This window comes from Cordyceps javanica, chromosome 3 (genome assembly GCF_051103115.1).
Source record: "Cordyceps javanica chromosome 3, complete sequence".
Taxonomy (NCBI): Eukaryota; Fungi; Ascomycota; class Sordariomycetes; order Hypocreales; family Cordycipitaceae; genus Cordyceps; species Cordyceps javanica.
This window is the reverse complement of record NC_139297.1, coordinates 2,882,080-2,905,979: the sequence shown is the minus strand read 5'-3', so window position 1 is coordinate 2,905,979 and position 23,900 is coordinate 2,882,080. Positions and strand designations below refer to the sequence as shown.

Below are 23,900 nucleotides of genomic sequence, written 5' to 3'. Positions count from 1 at the left end.
GGACGTCCAACCTGTCGCCGGTGCGTTAAAAGCCGATCCGAATGCATGTATGCCTCCTCCGATGTCGCCAATCCGCCCCAATCTACTGGGAGGACGCGGGGACTGCCTCTCCAGCAATCGCCCAGCGCGCTGACGCCCCCGGTCACGGAGCCGTCGCACAAGGATCTATCCTCGCGATCAGCATCACCACCTGAAAAGTCGTCAACAACAACAGCAGCAGCACCGGAGCGGACATTTCCCTGTAGCTCTGCCGACTTCAGGAGCGCGCAGCTCATTCCGGCAAAGGCCCACTCTCGCCAATCCGCCAAGCGAGATAGGGCCATTCTGTCCTGCATCCGGTGTAGGAAGCAAAAGGTTCGCTGCGATAGGCGGACACCGTGTGGAAGATGCATGAAGAATAACAAGGAGTCAGAGTGTGTATACACAGAGGTTCCTGTACTAGATGCATCTGCGCCGTCCGAGAAGCCCTATAAAAGCTTGCACGGTATCGCGACGACGTTCATCGACCACCGGTGGGACAACAGGTTTCGAAATGTAACGCATTGGACAGCTTTACTGCGGGAGGTGCGCACTTATGCTACAAGTATAGAAAGAATATGCATGTAACAGGTTCGGCTAACGATGGTGGCAGATCCGCTTGCATCTTCCCCAACACATCAAGCCAGTCGAGATGGAGGACGAATGCGCAACCCCCATCAATGCCATGTCACTTTCCATCAACTTTCCACTTGGAAATGTAAATGACCCCACAATTACGGTTGAGGAGCTACTATCCCAATTGCCCCGACGCTCAGTGCAGAGACTCTTCATCTCGTGCTTCATGGAGACCATTGAAAAGACCTTCTACATTGTGGACGAAACAGCTTACGAGGAGGAGCTGCGAGCGTTCTGGGCACCAGGATCACTCGTCCAGGAGGATTGGCTTGGCGTACATTTTCTCGTCCTGTCGCTCGGTTGCCAAGCGTACAATCATCACGCCTATAAGAAGGGTCAGGACGTCTATCGGTCGCTGCCGGTGCGGCTCCTCAGCGGCGCGGAGATGTGCCTCAAAAGAACGCCGTTCTTGTTTCGGCCAAGCCTCAACGTCATCAAGATGCTCGGCCTGATGGTCATTGCAAAGCAGGTGTACGCCATGTCGTGCCACCAAGCCGACACGTGCTGGCACTTGACGGGCATGCTTGTGCGGCTGGCGGCCAGCATGGGGCTGCACACAGACCTGGCTGTTAGCGACGAGCCCACAGTGTACGAGGAGAAGATGAAGCGCCGGATATGGACCCTGGCCGTGTACATGGAGATGAAGCAGTCGTTGGTGTGCGGGATGCCACTCCTCCTCCGGTCTTCCGACATTGCCGCGCTGCTCAGGAAGGAAGCGTTTGTCGATGACAGCGCAGGCACTTTAGGCAGCGAGTTTGCCGGAAAAGCCCGCGCTAGCCTGCTGGAAGAGACGTTTGCCAGCTCTGGTAAGCTGATCGCCAAGGCCATGGAGCTGGCGACATGCGTGCAAGACACCGTCACCTACGACGAGGTGGTGGAGCTGGACGCCTCGTTGCGCGAGCAGCTGAAGCGTCCCAAGACGGGCCTTGCACGCCTCCAGTTCTCGACGGGGAGCATCATCAGCGTCCCTGATCTGGAAACGTGCATGGTGGACATTTTCTGCCGGCAGACCATCATGGCGCTGCACGCCCGGTTCGCGCTGCAGGATCAGTCGTCGGCGCGGTACCCCATCTCGTACCTGTCGTCGCTGGAGAGCGCCCTCTCCATCCTGTCGCAGCAGCGGAAGCTGTGCGAGGGACAGCCCGCAGCCCCGAGCGCGTGGCTTGCCGGCCTCTTCCGGCACGAGTTCTTCACGGCGGCCATGACGGTCTGCTTCCACCTCGTGCGCGGCAACGACATGATGAGCATGCCCGACGGCTCCGGCCAACCGCAGGAGATCATGCTCGACGCGCTGCAGTCGTGCCGGGATGTGTGGAGTCTGGAGAGGAACCATTCGGTCTGCAACGCGAATGCGTACAACATTGTCAATAGACTGGTGAATTCGTTGCGAGAGGCGCACGAGACCTAGAAGGACAGCAATTCGGCCTCTGCGAACAAACCCGCCTCTTCGGTCCTGGGACATGTACAGACTGTGAACAGATGAGCCATAATTATGGCGCTATACTGGATGTAACTGTCACTCAAGAGAACTGACATATCATCCATACTCCCCCTTCTGTCACCTGTTCATCTCTGGCGGGACTATCAATGTGGACTATCCCTCAAGTATCGATTTCTTCTACAGAAATCCGGCACTTTGACAGTTCATGACTGGGATACCGGCCAATGAGTACATGGTTTCTGTTGAATTAGGCTATAAGAATAGGATGATTACATGTGTCAATGCTGTTGTCAATGCTGTTGTCAATGCTGTTGTTCTGCTCGGTTGATTATTGTTTGCTGAGCAGAGCCCTGCCTCCATCGCTGGCTAGGCTCAATACAGCTTCCTTTATTGTGTCAGCTCAATTTGGCCGAAGAATCCACAGAAAGCAATTTCGATAGTTTCGTGCTGCCCCGCCTCCCGCAATACACGGCATATAAATTTGTCTGGAGACGACGGACGCCACCTCCAACTCGGTCGAACTTGGCAGCGAAATGAGTTGTAGCTGCGGTGGTGGTACCTCGATTAAAAGCCACTGCCGAACTTTTGAGACGGCAACGTCGATTCGTACCATGCACAGCACCGGCCGCCAGGACCTGCGACGGCAACCAGAACGCCGCACACTTGTTCGAAACTCGAGGACCCTCTTGTTTGAATCCCAGGTATGAATGCGCTGGGATCTTGATAGCGCCGCCCAAATTCGTCTTGGCCCATAGTTCAGTGGCCAGCTGATAGCTCATAGTAAGATGGTCCATTAGTGAGAGTGGAGGCTACACGGCTCATGGTTCCGCAGCTGAGTCGGATCCCGACTTATCTTCGACGTTATTATTCATTTTCTCCGGACATCGTTATGAGTTGCAAAGCTTTGTGGCTTGATAGTTGCCGAGAATTGAGCCATTTTCGCTATTTGACAAGTGATGCCTGCTTGCTTGCTGGCGTCACTGCCGAGCACCATGAACCACTCCATGACCTGCCGCACAACTATAAAATAGAACTGAGAACCGCGTGTTTTATTCTGAAAGACTCCAAAAGAACCATTTGATACAAAAGCCATGATACCCATCAACATCTATGCTCTTTCTGCGACTGCCGCATATATCGCGACTGCCATCGCGAAAGGCCATGGCTACATCACCATTGACAGCTCAAATGGCCCAATCACCGGGCACATAGCCCCTGGGACGGACAGTGTAGTTGAGTATCTCGGCATCCCATTCGCAAAGCCTCCAACGGGTGCCCTTCGGTTCGCTCCACCTCTGCGTCTCTCAGGGAAAAGGCCGTATACGGCCGCGAAATACGGATATGATTGCCCCTTTACGCTGCCACCTCCGATACACTATCCCAACATGACATCGCAAGCACAGAAGATTCTCGATGCATTCGCTGGTGGTGACAACATGCAAAATGAGGATTGCTTAACATTGAATATATGGGCGAAGCCAACTGAGCGTTCGATAAAAATGGACAAACCCACCATCGTGTTCTTCCACGGGGGCGGTGAGTGGTACAGACTGCCAGCCCTGAATGAACGCTTGCTGAAATCGATTTAGAATTCACTACGGGAAGTACACACACCAACTTCTACAACGGGAGGTTCTTTGCGGATGAGGAGGATGTCATCATTGTCACGGTCAACTACAGGATCAACATTTTCGGCTTTCCAGGCGCGCCAGGACAAGCTCAAAATCTCGGACTGAGGGATCAGAGAGCCGCAGTTGAGTGGCTGAAGGAGAATATCGAGCAATTTGGCGGCAGCCCCAGTAAAATCACAATCGCAGGACAATCTGCCGGTGGCGCGTCTGTCGACTATTGGGCCTTCGCCTACGAAAAAGACCCCCTCGTGGGCGGTATGATTGCACTCTCAGGCAACGTGCTAACCTTCCCGACCACCACCCACGCAGCCGCGGGGAGCAACTGGGACAAAGCAGCATCACTGGTCGGATGCGCCGATGCGGACGACACCATGGCATGCATGCGGCGGGTGGACTGGAGGGACCTCAAGAAAGCCGCCGCATCGATTGCGCCAGCGCACACTTCAAGTGTGCTTCGAGATATCCAGCCATTCTACCCGGTGCCTGATGGCAAAGTTGTATTCGAAGACTACGCTCGCTTGACAGCGAAAGGGCGGTTCGCCAAAGTCCCGGTTCTGTTGAGCAACGGCAACAATGAAGCTGGATTTTACCGCGTCGCAGCCTACGGCCGCGGAATCATGCCAACGGACGAACAGATAGCCTCTTTCAACCTCGGATTCTTCACATGCCCCGTGGCCATCCAGGCCAGGGCGCGTCACAGCTACGGGGTGCCTTCTTGGGCTTACCGGTACATGGCCGACTGGGACAACACGCGTCTGCATCCGAGCAGCGGCGGGTATCATGGCTCAGACCTGCACATGATTTTTGGAGAGTCGGGAGCAATCACCGGAATCCCTGCCACGGACGATCAGAGAAGACTCACCCGGCTGATGCGGCGTGCTTGGTTCCTGTTCAGTGACGACCCCGCGGATGGTCTGAGTCAGCTGGGATGGCCAAAGTTTGCTACCGAGGAGAGGTCATTGATCCTCATTGGGGATGGCAACACCCCGACTGCCAAATTTGTCGATTCCAAACCATTCGAGGCACCATGCTCGACCGCCATCATTGGGGGGCTAGGAACAACAATGCCCACGTCTTCCCAGTAGCTGGGTGGCTGAACAGCGATTGCGGGCGAGAAATTTGTGCGCTTCCATCCGGATGGAGTACGAGCAATAAATGCGAAAGAGTGCATAAAAGAAATGAAGTTGGTGGATGGGCATCCTCAAATGCTAGATGCATATGCACATGCCTAAGCCACAAGCCGCCTCACTCCTTGGCAGTTTTCCGGAACCAACAGATTGTTGGTTGTCCGGGTGAAAGGGTATTTCAAAGGCTGTTGAAAGGTGACAGAGATCCAAAAAGTGCCACATTTTGTAAGCTAGGGCTGTAATCAGGCAGCGGATCAGTGGACATTGCGGATACAAGTTGTCGCCTTCTGTTGTGACACACACACCCGGACACGGGTAGAAGTTTACCGAGTAGAGTCCGAGAGTAGGGGGCATTGGTAGTGTCACCAACATCATTGTCAATATTACTGCTGGGTTTTTTTTTCAATTGTCTACCCAGCACGACTTAAACCATCGCCGGCGCGGCTGGCGTTGGCGGTGTTGTCCGGCTCTCCTAGACACAATTTGTAGTCAATCTCTCATGAACAGGCTCCCGGCGTCGTCGCCCAGTGAGCCCGTTTTCAAACCCAAACTCTTGTCTGGCGGTCGAGACGAGACCACTAGCCGAGACTGGGAATAAATGAGTCTTCAAGTGCCCAGACCAGATTCCAGTCCGACACCTCATTTTGGCAGGGCCGACGGGCAACCCATTCAGGTAACCTCCCCCGCATTATTGGAACGCCTCCCAGAGTCGAGGCGTCTTGGCTCTCTCCTCAACGGATTCCCCTCCCCAGGGTAGAGGTCAAAACCGGCCAAGCGTCTGCTAAAGAAACAAACGAGGCTCCGATACAACCTTCTTACTCAGTGGGCCGCTTCATACCAATAAAGTAATGTAAAACGGGGTTTCTCATTGTGGCGCCCAATCGCGGGATCAATAAAGTTGTCGATAAGCTTTCACCCGCTAAAAGTCGGCGGGCAGGCAACCCCCCCCCCCCCCCCCCCCCTTCCCCCCACCTTCCCCGGACCCCCAGAGTCTCTTCGCGGTACGTTTTCTTGGATGCCTGTCGTGATTTCAATATCCACGTATTGGAGAACAGGGTTCGAATTACGCCACAGCGCGCGGCGAGACGGCCCCAGCAGCTGCAGTCCATCTCAAGTTCTTGCGCGGCGCGGCGCGGCGCAGCCCACAGGCCCGGCCAAACGGAAGCAAGCCACATTTTTTGGCTCCGCTGGTACGTAAAGTTAGGTTTCGGTTTGGAATGCTGTTCGAGGAGTAAAACGATTGCGCAATCTGCCGGTTCCCTCTGCCGTAGGTTCAGACCCGTACCTGGAGCTTGCGGCTGAAGTGGTGCGGGATGATGGGCGTAGAACTCGTCACTTCACTTGACAAAAGTTCTCCTCTTGCTCTTCCTTGTTACCTTGAGGCTGACCTTGACCTACACAAATGACTACCGCTTCCGGATGATGCAATGTAACGGTACTACATAGGAGACAAACCCGCTTCCCCATGTGAAGCATGCGGCCAAGCTTGCAAGGCTCTCGCGGACCGGCATCAAGTTCAGCCTTCAGCCTCAGCGGCTTGCACGAACTTACAATATTCCGCCAATTGTTCGCTTCTGCTGACCTTCAAGAAAATCAAAAGCGCATTTGACCGTGATCAATGATCGTAGAAGCACAGCGAGGTGGCGGGATGTCCTCTGGTGTTTGGTGGCTGGTCTAGCATGGACCTTGAGATCTTGGCGCCTCGCCACGCCACGCCACACGGCAATCAGCCAAGTCTAGGCTTTTCACTGCAGTGTCTTAGCTGCAACAAGAATTCACAGGGGATACTCCGTGTACCGAAGGATCTGATTCCGCGGGGAGCGCTGCCCGTGCTATGAGACAATTGGGCAGCCGCACTCCCCTGCATCGTCTTTATTAGCAGGTATAAGTATTCATGCCTCACCACTTTCTCAGTTGTCGCCTTCTTTGTTGTTTGGGCTCTCTTCTGGCGTCTTTGAGTCGAACACGTTAACCCAAACAATTCTTACGACAAAGAACTTGGTAAACAGCCATGGCAAAGGCGGAAGCTACCCAGATAGAGGTTGCCTCTTCGTTAGATGATAGCAACGTGGTCAAGGACTTTAGCGATGAAGACAATGAAGTCGGCTTCTCCAAGCCAGAAACCAGCAGGCTACTGCGCAAGCTGGATCGCACGCTTTTGCCGTTTCTCTCCTTACTGTATCTCTTGTCCTTCCTTGACAGGTCAAACATAGGAAACGCCAAGCTTGCCGGCCTCGAAAAGGATCTCAAAATGGAGGGGTACGACTACAGCGTAAGTCTGACAACCACTCGAACCTCCCCTTCGGCTCTTCATTATCTTCGTCAACTCACCTTTTGGACTGTCTAGATTGCTGTTGCCATCTTCTTCCCTTTTTACGTCATCGCCGAGATCCCCTCCAACATGGCTATGAAGCGCTTCCGGCCGTCCATCTGGATCCCCAGTATCATGGTTGTCTGGGGCTTCATGACCATCATGCTCGGTGTCGTCAAGTCCTTTGGAGGGCTCCTCGCCGTCCGCAGTCTGCTGGGCCTGGCCGAGGGCGGCCTCTTTCCCGGCATCACGTACTACATCACCATGTGGTACCGCCGCCACGAATGCGGCCTGCGCATGGCCATCTTCTTCTCGGCAGCCACGGCGGCGGGCGCGTTCGGTGGGCTCTTGGCGCGCGGCATCATGGAGATGCGCGGCGTTGGCGGCCTCAACGGCTGGAATTGGATCTTCATCCTCGAAGGTCTGGCGACGTTCATTGTTGGTATGGATGTTTCTCCCCTTCTGACAGAGACTTGACGCCTTTGTTTCTTGTTTCCTCTTGTAAGCTGACTCGAACGCAAGCACTCATTGCCTACCGCGCCATGCACGATTACCCCGAATCCGTCAAGTTTCTCAACCCAGAGGAAAGAAAAGAAGTTGTCCGGCGCCTCAAGCAAGATCGATCGGCCCTGTCCAACGAATTTAAGCTTTCTTTTGCCAAGGATGCCCTCAGAGATTGGAAAATTTGGGTGCACATGTTCATCACCATTGGCATTTATATCCCACTTTACTCCATCTCTGTGTTCCTCCCCACCATTGTCAAAGGTCTGGGCTACACAAACGAGGTTGCCCAGCTGATGTCCGTGCCTCCGTATGCCGTTGCATGTCTCTTCACCGTTGGTGGCGGGTTTCTCGCGGATCGTCATGGCCAGCGAGGCATCTACATGATTGGTTTTAATGCTGTTGCGTATGTCAAAGGGCCACTTCACGAGCAACGGATCAAGGTTTGCTAACACGGTTGATTGATGTAGGATTCTAGGCTTTGCGCTGCTTGCTGGCGTCCAGCACAATGGCGTCAAGTACTTTGCGTGCTTCCTTGTGACGGTGGGCGTGTACCCGAATGTGCCGCAAGGCGTCGCCTGGAACGGCAACAATATTGGCGGATCTCTCAAGCGAGCGGTAGGAATTGCTATGCATGTGGGCTTTGTAAGAATCCTGAACCTAGGCGACTTCCTCCTATTGGCCTAGACACGTGCTAATCATTTACCGCAATAGGGCAATCTGGGAGGTGCGGTGTCGGGTTTCGTGTTTCGGCAGGCTGACGCCCCACGATACCTATCAGGCCATTTGGCGTTAGTCGGGACATTGTCTATGAGTCTAGTGCTCTCGGTCGGGATGACGATCTATCTCCGGCGGGAGAACGCGCGGAGGGACGCCATGCACAAGCCACTGGCGGAGTACACATATGAGGAGAAGACGAGGGAGAGCGAGATGGGCGATAACGCCACATTCTTCCGCTACACAGTATAAATTGCAACTTACTCAATACAATACAGTGATTATTAGGAGCATGATTGGCGTTCTACCAGAACGGTGCTCATGTTTAACAGATAACGGGCCTTTTCGACTTGCACGCGGGCTGCAAGCAATACGTGATTACGGGTATACTCGTAAGGGCATGAGGTCGTAGTGAAATCGAAAATCTTCTTAAATCGCAAACGCACGGGCTTCTTGAATGGCAGGACGGTCATCATTCTCTGTTCTTTTCGATCGATTCTTAAAGTAGGTAGAGCAAAACGGCAACGCCCGCGCCGGACACAGCTCCAAGTGCGTTGTACTTGGCTGCGACGGCACCGGATTTTTTCGAGTCGTTGCCCGATTTGCTGTCATTACCCGACTTTTTGTCATCTCCCGACTTTGTCGTGTTTTTTCCTGCAAAAATGTTTATCAAGTCTTAGTTTTTCGTTCCACGCAATTTGGTCTCTTCCTGTTATGTTCTTGTTTGTGCATGTACATGTATGCGAATATATATACTCGGGAAACCCGCCCCGTTCGCATGAAAAGAAAAAATGTAACAAACGAAGAAGATGAATTTCATGACATGCCGAAAAGAGCATTGGTAGCTTGTTTAAGACGTGCCTTCGCAACCGACAAAGTTGTTACCACTGGCGCCGCGGTGGGTGATGACACCAGCCTCATCGCACTGGCGGTTGATGATGACACGGTCGGCACCGGGGGAGCCTGTAGACATGTAAGAGATTGGTTGAGGAACATCGCTGGCGCACAAGGAAGGGGTTTAACAAACCGCCAGTGTAGACACCGCCAGACTTGATGGGGAACTCGTAGTAAGGACCATCGACTGGGAAGTTGAAGCCCTCGTAGTTGTTGTACTTGTGAGGGTACGTGGAGCCGCCAGCAGTACCGCCGTTCTGGACGTACTTGCAAGCAGCCTGGGAAGCAGAGTCAACCTGGCCGGCAGAGTAGTGGACGTTGCCGCAGGTGGTGGCGTCACGGCTGACGAGCTCAGCAGGCGCAGCGCTGGCGACGGCGACGAGGGAGAGGAAGAGGGCGGTGAATTGCATCTTGAAGGGAGCGGTCTAACAAAGAAGTGACGATGGGCAGACTCAATCGAGCATGAACAAGAACGAAAGGGGGGATGCGGACGTCGAGTAGGAGGGCAGGTATCTCCTCTTAAGCTCGGCCATGTTGGGCAGCGTGGTTTGGCTTTAGCTCGAACTTAGTCAGACAGACCGACAGGCTTTCCACACAGCTTGCACGGGCGGCCGCTCTGAATGGGGAGGCCTTAAGCACTAGCAAACTTGGCAGTGTACCAGAGTCCAGCCGCTGTCCGGTCTGATTGATCGAACAACAAGAGAAGAGTTGCACCAATGACGACGCTGCATTCTGAACCCATCACTTGTGTAATAACCAATCCAAGCGGGCAAGCCCAGCTGCCTCCGTGCGCAGGCGAGACTCCGGGTCAGCCTATAACGACACCGAGTCGAAAATCAAACGAAGCAAAAGGGTCGATCCCTAAGTAATGACCACCGAAAAAGTGTCAGTCGACGGGCGTCTCCGATACCTCTCGTGTAGCCCATGTGGTGTGCAACCCCGTCCCAACGAGGAATCTGAGAAACATCTCGGCTCAATGCATCGATTTGGGCAGGTCGTGGTGCAGGATCGACACCTAAGTGGTGGGATGCAGGCTCAGCGCCAACCCCGTGCTTGTTCGGATCGGCGCTGATAACCAAGCGGCTTCCTCGCCATTAGACTCTCTCAAGCCCACAAAGTAGCTTCTCAGCTGCGGCATATCGGCATGCACGGCGCGCCAGGACCCAGAATACTAATACAATGCGGAGTCGTACTTTTGCATGTTTCGCGTGCACCAAGCATTACCTTGCCCTGACCGTGTCTCCAGCTACTCATCGACTGCGCCCGTGAGGGCAGGCAGTTACATCAAGTACGGGGGCCTCGTCGCCTCGTTGCCTCGATTCGCGACCGAACCAGGGCAAGCCTCCACCAGGAATCGGACGGTGCTGACAACAACTGCGGAAACCCTCAAACTCTCTGATCTGCTTTTCAATGAGTCCGGTTCCAAACTGGCTGCTGAATGCCGGACGCCCCCCCTTTTCTCGTGGTTGTTTTGTTAATGTGGCCTTGTTTTGATGGCCGATCGGTCTGTTTGACCAACATCGCCGACGGATAATCAGCAAATACTGAGTAGATAAACTAATTTGGCAAGCACCAATTACTTACCTAGGCAAGGTCAGGAAGGTACATGAGGTACGCACTCGCCCCATTGCCCCAGAGCATCACCCGCGCCGTCTGTAAAAAGAGGTGCTATATTGTAGGTATTATATCACATGCTGCATAAAGTCTCCATACTCTCCATACCGGCATAATATGCATCTTATTTCGGTGTCTCCCACTCCATTTCTGGCCCGTGGTACTTGGCAGTAGAGCACTACAGGCAACCCCACACGATTGACCGTGATGGCCAACAGCCCCAACCCGAGCCCACGGTTTTGTCTTCGGGGTGCGCCCAAGCGTCCTGCACTATACAAGATAAAAACGAGAACAACTATTTCACAAGATGCTACAGAAGCGTAATTCCCAGATGGCTTACATACCAAATCATCAGGCCTCTTCGTCTGGGACATCCAAAGGTCTACAAAAATATATAAATAGGTAACGAGGCATTGCGTTAATTTACATTCGCCATCTGCCTTTCGTGGCGGTAATGGGCTGCAAAGCCATTCCGCTCTTCTGTCATCGTGTAATGAGGCAGCAAGCGCCGGCATGGCTGCTTTAGTTCGGAAAGCTCGACGTAGTCAATTGGTGGCAGGCCCCGGCAAAAGATCGAAATAGGCTTTGGATCCTTGCCGTATTCTTCCTCTTCAGTCATGTCTCGTAGCCATTTTTCGGCGCTCAAAGCTGAAATTCCACACCTCGGCGAGTCGAGTGCCTTCTGAGGACTGTTTCAGGCCTACATGCTGCATGACGCTGGGTTCCAGGGCCCATTTGGCCAGTTTGTTTTGGTCGGCGTGGCCCTCCAGCATCATATCGCCGGGAAAATCGAAAGGAGGGTCACGAAGTAGCGAGTGGAAAGTGGGCAGGTGCCGCTTGGGAATTACTAGCCCTTGCGAGCAGCAGCCGTAGCGTGGCATCTCGCGAATCCCAGACTGCGGCACGGGACTTAATCGCTTCATGGATATGCGTCCGCTGAGAAAGACGAGGGCAATGACCGCCGGCAGCCAAAGCCCAATGATCAACGCAGACAACTGGTTGAACTTTTGAAGGTGTCGTTGTGACTGAACCGGCTTCGCCGCACGCTCCTCCTTGCTCATGAGTGGCGAGTATCCAGACGGTGAGGCATAGCGCCGCCGCTGTCGCCGTCGAAGAACAAGGAAGCCCAAGATAAAGGCAGCGTAGATTAAGAATATGACCTCGGCGTAGGTGGCCCATTCCTCAGAGTTCCATCCCATGAAGATCTCAGAGTAGAATAAACGAAGGTATACCCAGTCCTTGTTAGAATGCTTAGTCTTGAGCTCGAGCCGTGCAATGCCTTCGAGGAACTTGCGGTACCAGTCGGGCGAAGTTACAATGTCATCTTCGATAAATGCAAAATACGGCGCGCCGCGATTCCAGCATGTATCGACCAAGACGGAGTGATCAAGGCGCATGTTCTCGACGCGTCCATCGCCACGGGGCTGTCCATCTGGGCGGATGTTGAAGGGTATGGTGCGGTATCCCGGTAGTTCCGAGTGGTTCTTGCCGGCCTGCTCGTAGACGAGGACCTCGTCCACGATTCCAGTTAACCACGATTGGCTATAGGCAAAGTGAGAGGAGGGCGTCTTGTCGGCAAGCAGGACGACGATGTGGATCGAGGAGCGCTCGGCGGGTGTGAGGCTGTCGACGAGGCCACCGACGGTGCGGGCGAGGAACCCTTCGGAGGTGCGATTAATGCTTGGGATGCCGATGCAGAGGATCTCATCGTCGTGGTCGGGCGGGCGGGCGGCGGCGACGCGGGTATTGTTGGCGAGAAAGGCGTCGATCTCGAGGCCGCGCTGCGCCGAGTAGCGCTGCGAGTAGGCGGCAGCCTGATTGTAAAAGATGGAGGACGGGTCGTCGAACGAGTTTTGGCTGCACCAAAGGAGTGCGGCGAGCCAGAGCAGCCAGAAGGCGCCATTGGCCCGGGTAACGAAGGCCATTGTCGCGAGGCACGCGGGGTACTATACGTAGGTAAGGAGGCAGCCAGTACCTACAGCAGTGGCGAGACTGGGAGTCGAGGCGGGATGCCGCTCATAGCGAGGATGGATGGAGGGAGGGGGCACGAGGCAGAGGAGAGATTGAGAGCGCGGCGCGTTGGTCAACTTTTTTTAGGCTCCTGCTAAGCGGATGGCATAAGTAAAGCCTACGACCAAAGGGGTCTGGCGGGTACTGGCGCCTGGAGTAGTATGTAGAGTGCTGCTCAGCGGTATTGTAGCCGCGAGTCATCCGTAGTTAGACAGGCAGCAGACGCGTGTACGGAGTAATTGGCAGTGATGAGAAGAAGATTTTCGGAATTGCCATTTTTCGAGCAGGCTATCGCTTTATTATTTGACTTCAAGTGGTTCTTTGCAATACCACATGCCACCATCCGCTCGGTGGCGTAATGGATTGGATAAGCTCGCTCTCACCTGCCACTCTGCAGCGTTCTCGTTTGTACTCTTTCCTGCTTCGCTCTCTTGGGCTCTCCATCGACATTCAACTTTGCCGCCATCCCACAACCCGACGGCTACGATTCTCACAGCTTCATACAATTGCCGCAGTTTTTTTTTTCTCTTTTTGCCTTCTTATCTATCCCACTCTCATCTATAAAGCAAACAGCCCACGCCAAGTAAGCGCCCAGCCATTGACAGTTCTGTACGTACCGAACTGAGGGACTGACACAGCAAAGAGCTCAAGATCCTAGCTTTCACGAAATCATCTATCAAGCAACTCTTCCTGATGAAGGGCCACCTTTCCAGCTCACCATAAAATAAGACGGTATCATGCTCGGACAATGCTTGAGTACCTGTTGTCCCTCCACAAAGTGTCTGATTAGTTAGATTTCCCCCAAGCACACGCCTCGCCTCGCCTCGCCAAGACCCTTGGCGACTGGATCGCTGATGAACGGCAGCCACAATTGCTCCGAACTGCTATCCAGAAACATATAGACCAGACCTTACCACGCAGACGAGTGCGAAGACGACAAGGCCGTTGTTCCTCCTGCTGACGCCCCCTTTTCTCTTTGAACTCTGGTTCTTATTAGCCCTGGCCATTTTGCGACCACGAATGTACCGCGGCCAACCCCAATCCAAACGAGGATTGTATTGTCTCGGGTACAGAAGTTTTTTGTAGCTACAGCTCTCGACGTGTCCTGAGCGGGGCATATATTTCGGCCTCCGCGTCGGGCTGTCGTCAGAAGTGTCTACAATATTTTGTCCAACCAACCTCGCAAAATTATCATCGGCCCAAAAATACATCCGTTTCGCCCGCTCTTTGGCCGACCATATTGGGGTTAGAAAGCGTACCGAGAATGGTATTATCTGTATGATGTACTATCATACTTCGGCTGGGCCGGCCACGGAAACGAACGAACTCGGTCCCCCGGTAACAAAGGTGGTTCCATTGTCCCTGGTTCTTCTTGAAGGATTCACATGGCGTGAAATTTTACCGACCGTTATGCATTCTCTTTCAACTTCTCTGCCTAAACTAGTTGCCTCCGAGGCTTGATTCGGTCCGCTGTCAGCACAATTTAGGCAGTGGCTTGCATACTCTGATCAACGTCAAAAGTATCAAAATCAGAGTTTCCGAGGCCATAGTCGTCCAGGAGCGGCTTCAATTGGACTACTCTGAGAATTGTAGCATATTTTTGTCTCTCATTTAGTCAATTGTTGGGCTGTTGGCCCATTCGTAGACAGGCTTCCGGAATCACACCCGACAGCCTGGTTGGCCATTTTTTTTCCGCAAAGCGCCGGCCAATCCTTCGCCCACTGCGGCCTTTTTTATCAGTTCCAGACAGCGCAATCGGATTTAGGATTGAGCGATCCTTACAGGTAAGGACACTTGAAGTCGTAGGTTCGAGACCCATCTCTTGCGCTCCTACGGGCCAGAGCTAGGCCAGCCTGGTAAAGGGCCTTCCTTCTTGGTGAACGAACGGCGGGCCAATTTTGAGACTTCTTTGCTGACAACGCCCACATATTAGCTTCGGTTGAGTATGAATCGAGCAACATCATTTCCCGTGCAGAACTCCATCGTCGTTGTTCTGGCACCGTTATTGGTCTGTACTTGTGGAAGGAGCAGGATGCTGCGAGTCAGCCTGCACGGATGAATGCATCCAACATGTCACAAAAATGAGCTCATCAGGTGGCACCTCAATAACCGGTTGGGTAGAATCAGTCTGAAGAATGATGCGCAAAAGGTTGCGCTCAAAGGATTGCTCTCATTTCCGACGACAAGTATATAAACCAGCCGCTTCATCTCGTCAATCAGAGTTTCTCGACACACTCAACAAGTCATTGAAGCCTCTTTCCGACACGAACGTTCTCAACTTACAAAGAACCATGTTCTCCGTTACCAAGACAGTCGCCGCCACCCTGGCCCTGGCCCTCTCCGTCGCCGCCAACTCGGGCGACATCACCTACTTCAACCCTGGGCTCGGCGCATGTGGCCACAATAATGGCAACGGTGACTTCATCGTCGCCGTCGGCCACGGTCTCTACGACCGCCAGCACCCTTGCGGTCGCCGCATCCGCGCCCACTACGGTGGCCGCCACGTCGATGTGACCGTCGTCGACCGCTGCGCCGGCTGCGGTGACGGCGACCTCGACCTCTCCCCGTCTGCTTTTACCGCCCTCGTCGGCAGCCTCGGACCCGGCCGTGTCCATGGCACCTGGGAGTGGATCTAAACAGGAGAGCAGATTGCGCTTCTACTACTTGGATTGAAACCTGGCCTGGCTGCTGCTGCCCTTCTGGCTCCCCAAGCGAGGTTGAAGACGGGTCCGTCTCAATCGCGTTCATGGGTTCGAATGTACATTTCGCATATTACGTATATAGTGAACAGTGGCGTGAATAAACACATGTATCTATCACAGATATGAATCGATACTTTCTCTTCGCTCAATATGGCATAGTAGACGATCTCGTGGCGACGGAAGATGATTCCGAGAAGCTTTTGGAATTTCGGCAATAAGATGGTACAAACTGGGAAACGAAATACGACAAGACTATTGAAAAATTAATGTGTCCTGTTCCTTGGATAAGAGTGGCGCGAAAATAATAAATAAATGAAGAACCTGCTCAATAAAAACTGTTCCGATCCGAATTGTCTCGCTAGTGATGATGCGGCGAAAAAACAGCCCTTTCACGGTACTGTTGCAGCTAAATGCTAAATGCTGAAAATAAAAGAGGACGCTAATGATATTCTTGCTTGCCGAATGCTCGGATAAAGAGGTATGGATAACAAAACTGATGCTTGTGAAAGCGCTATACGTGTAATTGGATTGTATGATTGCTTGCTTCTTCTTTTTAGATTTACGTCTTGTTGCGCGAGAAGCCGGGGAGCCATTTCCGCCGCGTTCCTGTCGTTGATTGCGAGTGGGGGATGCTGTGTTGGGACATGGCATCTGCCGCCGGGAGTGACTGGGCATCCGGCGCGGTGGCAGCCGCGCCATCGTGCGACGCGGCTGCGACGGAACTGCGCCGAGCCGCTTGTCGCGGGTTATTGAGCATGATGGGCGGAGGCGTGGCGCCAGTGCGGTCGCAGTCTTGCACGGCAGCACTGCTACGCGAGGCCCATCCCGATGCCGCTGTCTCCGTCTCATGCGCGCTGGTGCCCCCGTCGGGTTTGACGGGCGACGATGCAGCCGGTAGCCCCCCGCTGCCGGGCAGAGAGCGTCGGAAGAGTCCCTTAAGGCCGGCGCGGGGGCCTTGCTGCCATGAATTGGGCGGGTGCTGGCTGTTGGCGGTAGTAGTGCTATTACCACGTCTGTGCTCGCTTTGAACAGGTGTCCGCGTGTCGGAGCGGAGGTCGGCCGCATCGCTTTTGCGGCGATTCTGTGCCGCGCCAGGCTCCGCAGTTGGTGGTTGCCATGTGCCCTCGGCTGCCAGGGGTTTCTCAGCCGTGGGCATGGCTGAGACGGATCGCCCCTGGCCGTGCAGGCTGGAGCGCCTGTCGGGCGGCGGCGGTGGTGGCAGGTTAGGCGACAACAGGGCCTCTCGCAATGACAGCAGGTCGTGCATATAGTCCGTGCTAGGCATTGCACCGAGCCTCTGCTTAGGGTCAAATAGAGAGCTGGCTGCCCAGCCACCGTTGGCCATACTGGTCGGGAAGCCAAAGAGGTCGGGCGAGGCGCGGTCGATCTTTCTTGATGGCTTGGCACTTTCGCGCATCCAAATATCCAGGCTGGACTGGAGTGACTTAGTGTCCGAGTCGTCGCTGTCCCACGAATTGTTGCGTTTGTGAGAGACTGTTGTGTCGCCCGCTGAGCGAGGTCGCGGAATGTTCTTTGCGCCATACGGGTCGTAGCTGGGCATCGCGCCGGCTTCAGGCCGTGAGCTGCGTACGTTGCGGAGGGCTTCTTTTTGAAGTAGAGAGACACCGCCGCTTTGTTCTGTGCTTTGAAGTCCCCGCGTCTGTCTTGACTCACTTGATGGTATTCTTTGTTTCTCATTTGAAGTCTGATGGCGTACCGAAAGGTTATCGTTGGAGTTCTTGTACCTTTGCAACGTCGACGACGAGATGGTATCTGGCGTCGGAGGCATCGCTTGGTCATGTAGACGAACACCACCACTGTCCGTGACTACCTTTCTCAGCGCAGCTCTCTTTTCATCCTTGACAGATCGGCGGGCAGGCGAGCCCTGCACGCTGTTGCGATGTTGGGTTTGAGAAGCAGCATCGCCGCGGACAATGTTATGAGATGGAGTATCTAGCCCGAAAGGACGAGGCCCCGAGTCCCGTCTCTGCAGCTGGTGCAGCGATGAGTCGTGGCGCAGCGCATCCTTCACGGGCTGCACCGTGGCGGGTCTATTATCTTGTTGATACTTGAGTGATTGCAGATGGCTCGCGTTGCCATCTCGGGGTTTGGAGTCAGGTGCGGGGCCAGGTGCGTCTTGAATCACGAGCGGAGAGCTCCCGTCGAAACCACTTAGAGCGATGGGCTCGTCGAAGTCAGGGACAACAGTGGTGTCGCCATCCTTCTGGCCATATATACTGACAAAGGAACTCTCGCTGAGAACACTCAATGTGGGGCTGGCTAATCCGCTTATAACGGCATTGTCCGCTTCTGAGTGAGCGCCGGATACGCATCGCAGGCTCATGATACTGGCACGGTTGCCGATGTAGACGTTTCTCAAATTTTCGGTTGTTTCGTTGTGATCCGAGAGGAAGCTTGGCATGCGAACGACGGTGGGCGTCTTGGAGCGGTCCTGAAGCTGTGCTAGATCCGCAGCAGACGAGTTGGCTATTGAATCGTCATAGTCCTCAAAGCCGTCGGTTGACGCGTAGAATCCTTGGCTCTCGACGTGCTGGACCATGGTGCGCTCGTTGAGCAGCTGGTCGACCTTGGCTTCGAGCTCAACGATCATGCTGACAGCCTCTTCAATGGCCTTGTCACGCTTGTCCAGGTCGGCCAGCAGCTTATCAGTGAGTTTTTGGGCGTCCTGTTTTTGGACTTCAAGCGCGTCGAGGCGCTCTTCCATCTTTGATTGTCTTTCGCGGCGATGATACAGTTCGAGCTTCAGGTCAAAATTTTGCTTGTGGAGGGATGAGACGACCTGTTCCATTTCTTTTAGACCAAGGCCCTTTTTCTTTGCCGACTCCATGCCGGCGCTAGACTGTGGCCGTTGTGCCTCATAATCGGAGGATCTGAAGGATCTATCGTTGGCGGCGACACGACCGAGGTCGATGGAAGCGCTTAGGTCTAGATTGTGACGTGACGAGGTGGAGGATCCGAGCTTATCGCTCTCGGCTCTGCGTTCCCTTTGTAGCTTCTCTTGCAGAAAGCTCGACATGGTCGGAGGTCGTGCGAGGTCGCCGCTGGCCTCACGGGACAGCTGGGGCGTGGCTCGGCAGGTGGATCGGGGCGAAGCTGGAGTTGCGGTGGTGTGGAATCGTTGAGGTTGAGAGAAGGACTGTGCGGGCGACGCGGGTTGCATGTGCGAAGTGTTGGAGCTGCTCACGCTGCGGGCGTTGCTCGCGATTGTAGAGGCGCGAGATGGAGCGCGCGCATACGGTGGCCGTGGACGCTGGCCAGACTGGGATAGGAACGGGTCCATTATGGAAGGCTGTGTCCGTTTGGGGGACAAACAGGAGCGAACAGTTTGAAAGAAGCAGCGAAGAGCAGGCAAGGCAGTGGATCGGTAGGGGTAGAAAGCAACAAAGACTGGCTAGAACATGGAATGCAGGAGTGCCGTCGAGCAGGATGCAGATGGGTCAGACAGGGCTTGCAGAAGAGTCGGGGCGCATGTCGGACGCTGCAGGGCGGTTGACCGTCTTGGCAGGAAGAGATTGCAGATCTCTGCGCCAGCGCAGAGACAAACGCATGCGACAAGGAAGATTGGTTGGTGTTGTATTTGTTATTTCGAAGTGCTTGGGTTTCGTGACTAGAGAAGGGTGCTGCTGGGCACGCGATTGTTGACCGCGGGCTGTGAAGTTTTGTGTTGGAAGCGAGGATAATAAGTGCCGACTATAATGTCGTGCGGATACGAGTCGAAAGAGGAGAAGAGAATTGGCGCGGTGCTGGAAAGTTGACGAGCGGCGAGGGCGAGGATCGAGCAAAGAGGCGAATGAGGGAGGAATCGCAGCGTGAGACAGGGGAGAAGTTTTGGATCTGAGCAAGGGAGACAGGCGACTCCGTGTCTCGTTTGGAGGGCGAGCTGTAGTTGGACCAGGGACGGGATGGAAAGAACCAAAAATAAAAATAAAGGATCAAAATAAAAACAAATACAAATACAAATAAAGCAAGAAAGCAAGAAATCAGGAGGAATGCGGAAACAGGGCGACGTTGTGGCGTTGGTGGGTGGTATGTTTTGTTGCGGCAGAGATGAAGGCTGCTCGGGCGTTTGGGCGTTTGTGTGGGCAGAATGCCTGGTCGGTTGGTTGGTGGCGCACCGTTGGGCTACTGCCGGTTGGTGGCAGGTGCGTGCCTGCAACGCGACGATTGTACGTGCGTGCGTGTGTGCGTGCCTGTCAACGACTGCCGGCGTTGCTAAGCCCAACGAGCAGACAAGGGAACAAGTTTGGTGGGTATGGAATAAATCAGGAACCAGGTATGTCGTGGTTCATGATTTCAGCGAAAGAGAGGGAAAAAAAGAAGAGAAGAAAAAAAAGAAAAAAAAAAGAAAAGGATTAGAGGGAGAAAGAGGGGAGACGAGCAGGGTAAATAATGGAAATGTGTAATGTGTGGTGTGCGTGCGCATGAAAGAGCAAGGGCCATGAACAGGAAAAGGAAAAACTACCCAGTACTTAGACTAGAAACTAAAAATAAGATGGAATAAAGTAAAAAAGCGGATGGCTGGAAGATTTCGGTAGGGATGGCCCAGGTGTGGATGGACTGGTATAATTGGTAACAACTAAGGCAGATGGGTAGCTGGCACGGCTGGTAGGCAAAAAAGGTACCAAGAAGTTGGGCGGCGGCCAGAGAGGACTGAACTTCCAGGCGACTGGGCTGCTGGATGGGCTGCTGGATGGGCTGTTCACAGGCTAAACAGGGCCAAGATGGAGATGCTTGTGGGGCGGCGCACCGGCCCGTCCACTGTCTCTACTTATCAGTACCTCTCTGTCCCTTACTAATCTACTGCTAGCAATGAAGCCTTGGCCCGCCTGCATCACAAACCGGCCCTCGGCTTCTGCAACCACTCTAAATCTGCCGCGCTACCTAACCATGGCGTCCTGCACAAGCAAACCCCATCTACATAATCTGGCGGTCAACCATGCACATTACTCGATTCCAACGAGAAGAATATTGGCGAGGGGGGAAATCCTGCCAAGATATATCTTTCTTTCTTTTCGTGCATCTTGTAAATTGATATCTTGATTTCATTCGTTCGCTTCTAACAAACCACGCACTCACTCTCTCTGCCTCTCTCTCTCTCCCTCTTTGACTCCATCTCGCCGTCCCTCAGCATGGCATGGTGCCATTTCTCTCACTTTTCGTCCACCTTGTTTCAAGAGAGAGAAAAATTCTACGCCAGCAAATCTTTTATTTCCTTTTTCCTAGTTCCAGCTATCAGTGTCGAGTACGCCCATCACTCTTTCCCCCACGCTGTTTCTCGCTGAAACCCCCATCTCACTCGTTTTTTTTGCTTTTCAACACAATCTTCTCCAGAAGCTTGTCCAAAATGTTGCGCAAAGAGAAATGGTCTCAGAGAGGAAAGCCCCTCAAACATGTTGCATACTGATATAACTACCTCTTCTCTCCCCCTGCTCTTTCGAGGCTTGATTCCTCTGCGCAGCCCTCTCTCTCCTTACCCAGTCAGTACACAACATGACTGCGTCCCCCCTCCGCCCCTGCATCCCGGCCTGTCAAAGCGTACTCCTGCTCATGTCCCACTCCGAGCTAGTGCTTTGCCAGTCTTTATGCACTCGTGGGCAACTACGGATACTCATACTGGTACTTGCAGCCTTTCCGTAATCCGTACCTATGCGCAAACCTCAACCTTTGGCGCCTCAGCATCTCGCAACACCTCGATGTTTCCTCATCTCACTTCCATCTCCCTCCCTCTCTCTCCCTCTCTCTCCCTCTCTCCGTCATCTTCACTCCTTTCCGTCTTGAGAAAAAAAAAGAGCAAATACGAACAAAGCCAAAAAAAAAATGCCGTCCATTTCTCCACCCGCACCGCCTACACGGGACCCAATCACGGCCCGTTTCATCCTTTTCCGGGGAAAGAAGCCGCCCCGCCGCCTTTTCTATTTTATTTCAAACTAGGAGGCCAGTCCCGGTCGTCGCCCTCCTCCTCTCTCCCTCCGCCCCCTCCGCCCCCGTCCAGCACCGCCGCCACCAAATTCTCCATGCACAGCTCTGTTCTGGACCATTTTCTCATTGACGCTTTGCAAATGCACGCCAGCTTTTTTTTTTTTTTAAGAGCGCTTGAATTACATCATGTGCAAGGAAAGTTCTACACTGCTGAATACGTGCACCCTCTTCTCTGCTACCATTACAATGAATCAGAATTAGAATCAGTGCCCTCTCATAATCATAGCAGTGCCGCCAAGCATATCCCCTCCAACACCATCATCTAGACCAACGCTCGAATAGCCCAGATCAACGCAACAGTAGGAAGAGAAACCATTAATCCGAAGAGTGCGCCCTGCCAGATGGGCTCGACAAGTTCCTATAGCTCGTCTTTGTAGAATTCCTCCTGGCTCCCCTCTTCCTCCTCAAAACCTCCCTCGCGAGTGGCATCTGCCGCTGCCTCCTCCTCCTCCTCCGTCTTCTTCCTCTCCTTATTGCCATTCGTCTTGGTAGTCTGCTTGGTCTTATCCTTGCCCACCCGCTTCGGTTTCGCCTTGGTATTGACCATTTTCTCCGCCTCGTCGTCTTCGTCCTCGTCCTCGTCTATGTAGCCCTTGAGCTCGCGCACGCCTGCGAGCCCGGAATCCGACACCTCCAAGCGCCACCCGCTGCCCCCGGCCAGCTTTTGAACCTGCGCCGCCATTTCCTTAACCGTATCCGGGTCAATGTCCAGCTTCTTAAGCTCGTCGCGCGACAGCGATTCCACCCCGCCGCCGTCTTCCAGGCTGGCGCCCTGCGCGACAACCACCTGCAGCCTGGCCTCCTGCGCGAGACCTGTCGACATGAAGCTTCGCGGCGGCGTCAGCTTGAATGGCGCCCGGCCTGCCTCGTCTCCGAATGACAAGATGCTGCGCGATCCAACATTGATGTCACCCACCATGGCTCGCTTTCCCTTGACCCCACCCTCCACGTTTCGAAGCAGCTCCTTCAGTGCAGTGGCGGCTGCCGCCGCCGCAGCTGCCGCAGCTCCTTCGACAGTCTCGCCATTGTCGGCTTCGTCCTGTGCTTCATTCAGCCCCTGGGCCTCCTTTTTCGAGTCCAAAAGCAGCGACGGTTCGTCAGATATGAAGTTGCAGGTGATCGGGTTGGCTCGCGTGGGCTCGGGGGGCAAAAACGCAGCATCGTTACATAGTCGTGGTGTATCAATTACCATGACGTAGGCGCAAATCGTGACTTCCTTGATCCAGCTAATTTTATCGGCCGACAGCCCCGGCACGCAGTGGTACTGAACCTCGATTGTGCGTTCTCGCTCCGTCAGGTCGCATATCGTGCCGCCTCCGAGCTTTTGCACCAGGTGCCTCTGCTTGCCCTTTTCTTGAATCTCGGCCGGGATGGGGTCCAGTTCATGCTCGTCCACGGTACTCGAGTCTGCACTTCGTGGCTGCGACGGCATCGTGGGCACCCTCCCGAGCACGTACTCTGGAGAGTGAAAGTCGCGCTTCGGCGGCTGGCCCTTGGGACTGCTCGCCAGAGCGTGGTACTGCACAATCTCGGTGTTCCTGCAAAAGGAGTAGCTCCACCATCCTGATACATAGTATAGGCACGTATCCTCTAGAGCGGCGATGAGCTCCCATCCGCTGGCTACGGCACGGCTCTCCTCGCGTGCCTCCTCCGCCTTGGCCAGCTCCGTTGCCGTCTTGTTCTCTGCTGGCGCGGGCTCGATAACGGGTATTGAGCAGAGCGCTCGGTAGTCTCCCATGTTGACCATTTCGTATGTGTATTGTGGAATCTCGCCATTGTCTTTGCCGCGGCCGTCGGCGGCCTCGGTCGGTCGTGCGTTGCCTGCTGCTTGGGCCGAGTGCTGAGCAAGCAATTTTGCTTCTTTTTCAGAGATGATACTATTCCCGAATACGACTTCAAACTATTTGATCGCAGCAGAGCTCTGTTAGCGCCGCCGCCCGCTTGTTCCGCTTGGCCGCAATTGGCTGTGAGCTGTCCTGCCTGCCATACGTACCTCTGGGTGCGCCAAGACATCTTCGTGGATGCTGAAGCTGTGAGGTTTGGCTGCGCAGAGGCGGGACGCCGCCAATAATAGTAGTGTCGCTCGGCGCATCGTGCCGCAATGTTATGAATGGCGTCACATAGAGCCACGATGGGCAATGGGGGTATAAAAGTTGATGCAAGGCGGATCTAGGGCTGGCAAGCACATGTGTCATCCTAGGCCGGTGTTGGAGGGCTACTGCCGCCAAGGTGGCATCTACGCAATCGTCACTGCGGGGCCCGATGTTTTGCCGCGCTAACACGACACCTTCCATGGCA

The 23,900-nt window shown here is 54.2% G+C and overlaps 8 protein-coding genes across 8 annotated transcripts; 4 read left to right on the top strand and 4 right to left on the bottom strand.

Annotated features, from left to right (window-relative positions):
* Positions 1-45: 45 nt before the first annotated feature.
* Positions 46-2,062, top strand: V2A60_005084 (uncharacterized protein; the record flags this gene model as incomplete). The annotated part of the gene is made up of 2 exons (XM_083256397.1): positions 46-564; positions 632-2,062. The coding sequence occupies 2 exons, from the start codon at positions 46-48 to the stop codon at positions 2,060-2,062; spliced, it is 1,950 nt and encodes a 649-aa protein (XP_083112523.1).
* Positions 2,063-3,186: 1,124 nt separating this feature from the next.
* V2A60_005083 (uncharacterized protein) lies at positions 3,187-4,811 on the top strand (the record flags this gene model as incomplete). Its single annotated transcript, XM_083256396.1, has 2 exons — positions 3,187-3,631; positions 3,685-4,811. 2 exons carry the CDS (start codon positions 3,187-3,189, stop codon positions 4,809-4,811), a joined length of 1,572 nt encoding a protein of 523 aa, XP_083112522.1.
* Positions 4,812-6,864: 2,053 nt separating this feature from the next.
* Positions 6,865-8,634, top strand: V2A60_005082 (major facilitator superfamily domain-containing protein; the record flags this gene model as incomplete). Its single annotated transcript, XM_083256395.1, has 5 exons — positions 6,865-7,125; positions 7,201-7,606; positions 7,687-8,071; positions 8,136-8,310; positions 8,380-8,634. The coding sequence occupies 5 exons, from the start codon at positions 6,865-6,867 to the stop codon at positions 8,632-8,634; spliced, it is 1,482 nt and encodes a 493-aa protein (XP_083112521.1).
* Positions 8,635-9,232: 598 nt separating this feature from the next.
* On the bottom strand, positions 9,233-9,686 carry V2A60_005081 (Ribonuclease/ribotoxin; the record flags this gene model as incomplete). The annotated part of the gene is made up of 2 exons (XM_083256394.1): positions 9,233-9,345; positions 9,410-9,686. The coding sequence occupies 2 exons, from the start codon at positions 9,684-9,686 to the stop codon at positions 9,233-9,235; spliced, it is 390 nt and encodes a 129-aa protein (XP_083112520.1).
* A 1,815-nt stretch (positions 9,687-11,501) lies between these two features.
* Positions 11,502-12,815, bottom strand: V2A60_005080 (uncharacterized protein; the record flags this gene model as incomplete). The annotated part of the gene is made up of 1 exon (XM_083256393.1): positions 11,502-12,815. One exon carries the CDS (start codon positions 12,813-12,815, stop codon positions 11,502-11,504), a length of 1,314 nt encoding a protein of 437 aa, XP_083112519.1.
* Positions 12,816-15,191: 2,376 nt separating this feature from the next.
* Positions 15,192-15,536, top strand: V2A60_005079 (RlpA-like double-psi beta-barrel-protein domain-containing protein-containing protein; the record flags this gene model as incomplete). Its single annotated transcript, XM_083256392.1, has 1 exon — positions 15,192-15,536. One exon carries the CDS (start codon positions 15,192-15,194, stop codon positions 15,534-15,536), a length of 345 nt encoding a protein of 114 aa, XP_083112518.1.
* A 625-nt stretch (positions 15,537-16,161) lies between these two features.
* V2A60_005078 (uncharacterized protein) lies at positions 16,162-18,903 on the bottom strand (the record flags this gene model as incomplete). Its single annotated transcript, XM_083256391.1, has 1 exon — positions 16,162-18,903. The coding sequence occupies one exon, from the start codon at positions 18,901-18,903 to the stop codon at positions 16,162-16,164; it is 2,742 nt and encodes a 913-aa protein (XP_083112517.1).
* A 3,057-nt stretch (positions 18,904-21,960) lies between these two features.
* Positions 21,961-23,694, bottom strand: V2A60_005077 (glucosidase II beta subunit-like protein-domain-containing protein; the record flags this gene model as incomplete). Its single annotated transcript, XM_083256390.1, has 2 exons — positions 21,961-23,502; positions 23,596-23,694. The coding sequence occupies 2 exons, from the start codon at positions 23,692-23,694 to the stop codon at positions 21,961-21,963; spliced, it is 1,641 nt and encodes a 546-aa protein (XP_083112516.1).
* Between the last annotated feature and the right edge of the window lie 206 nt (positions 23,695-23,900).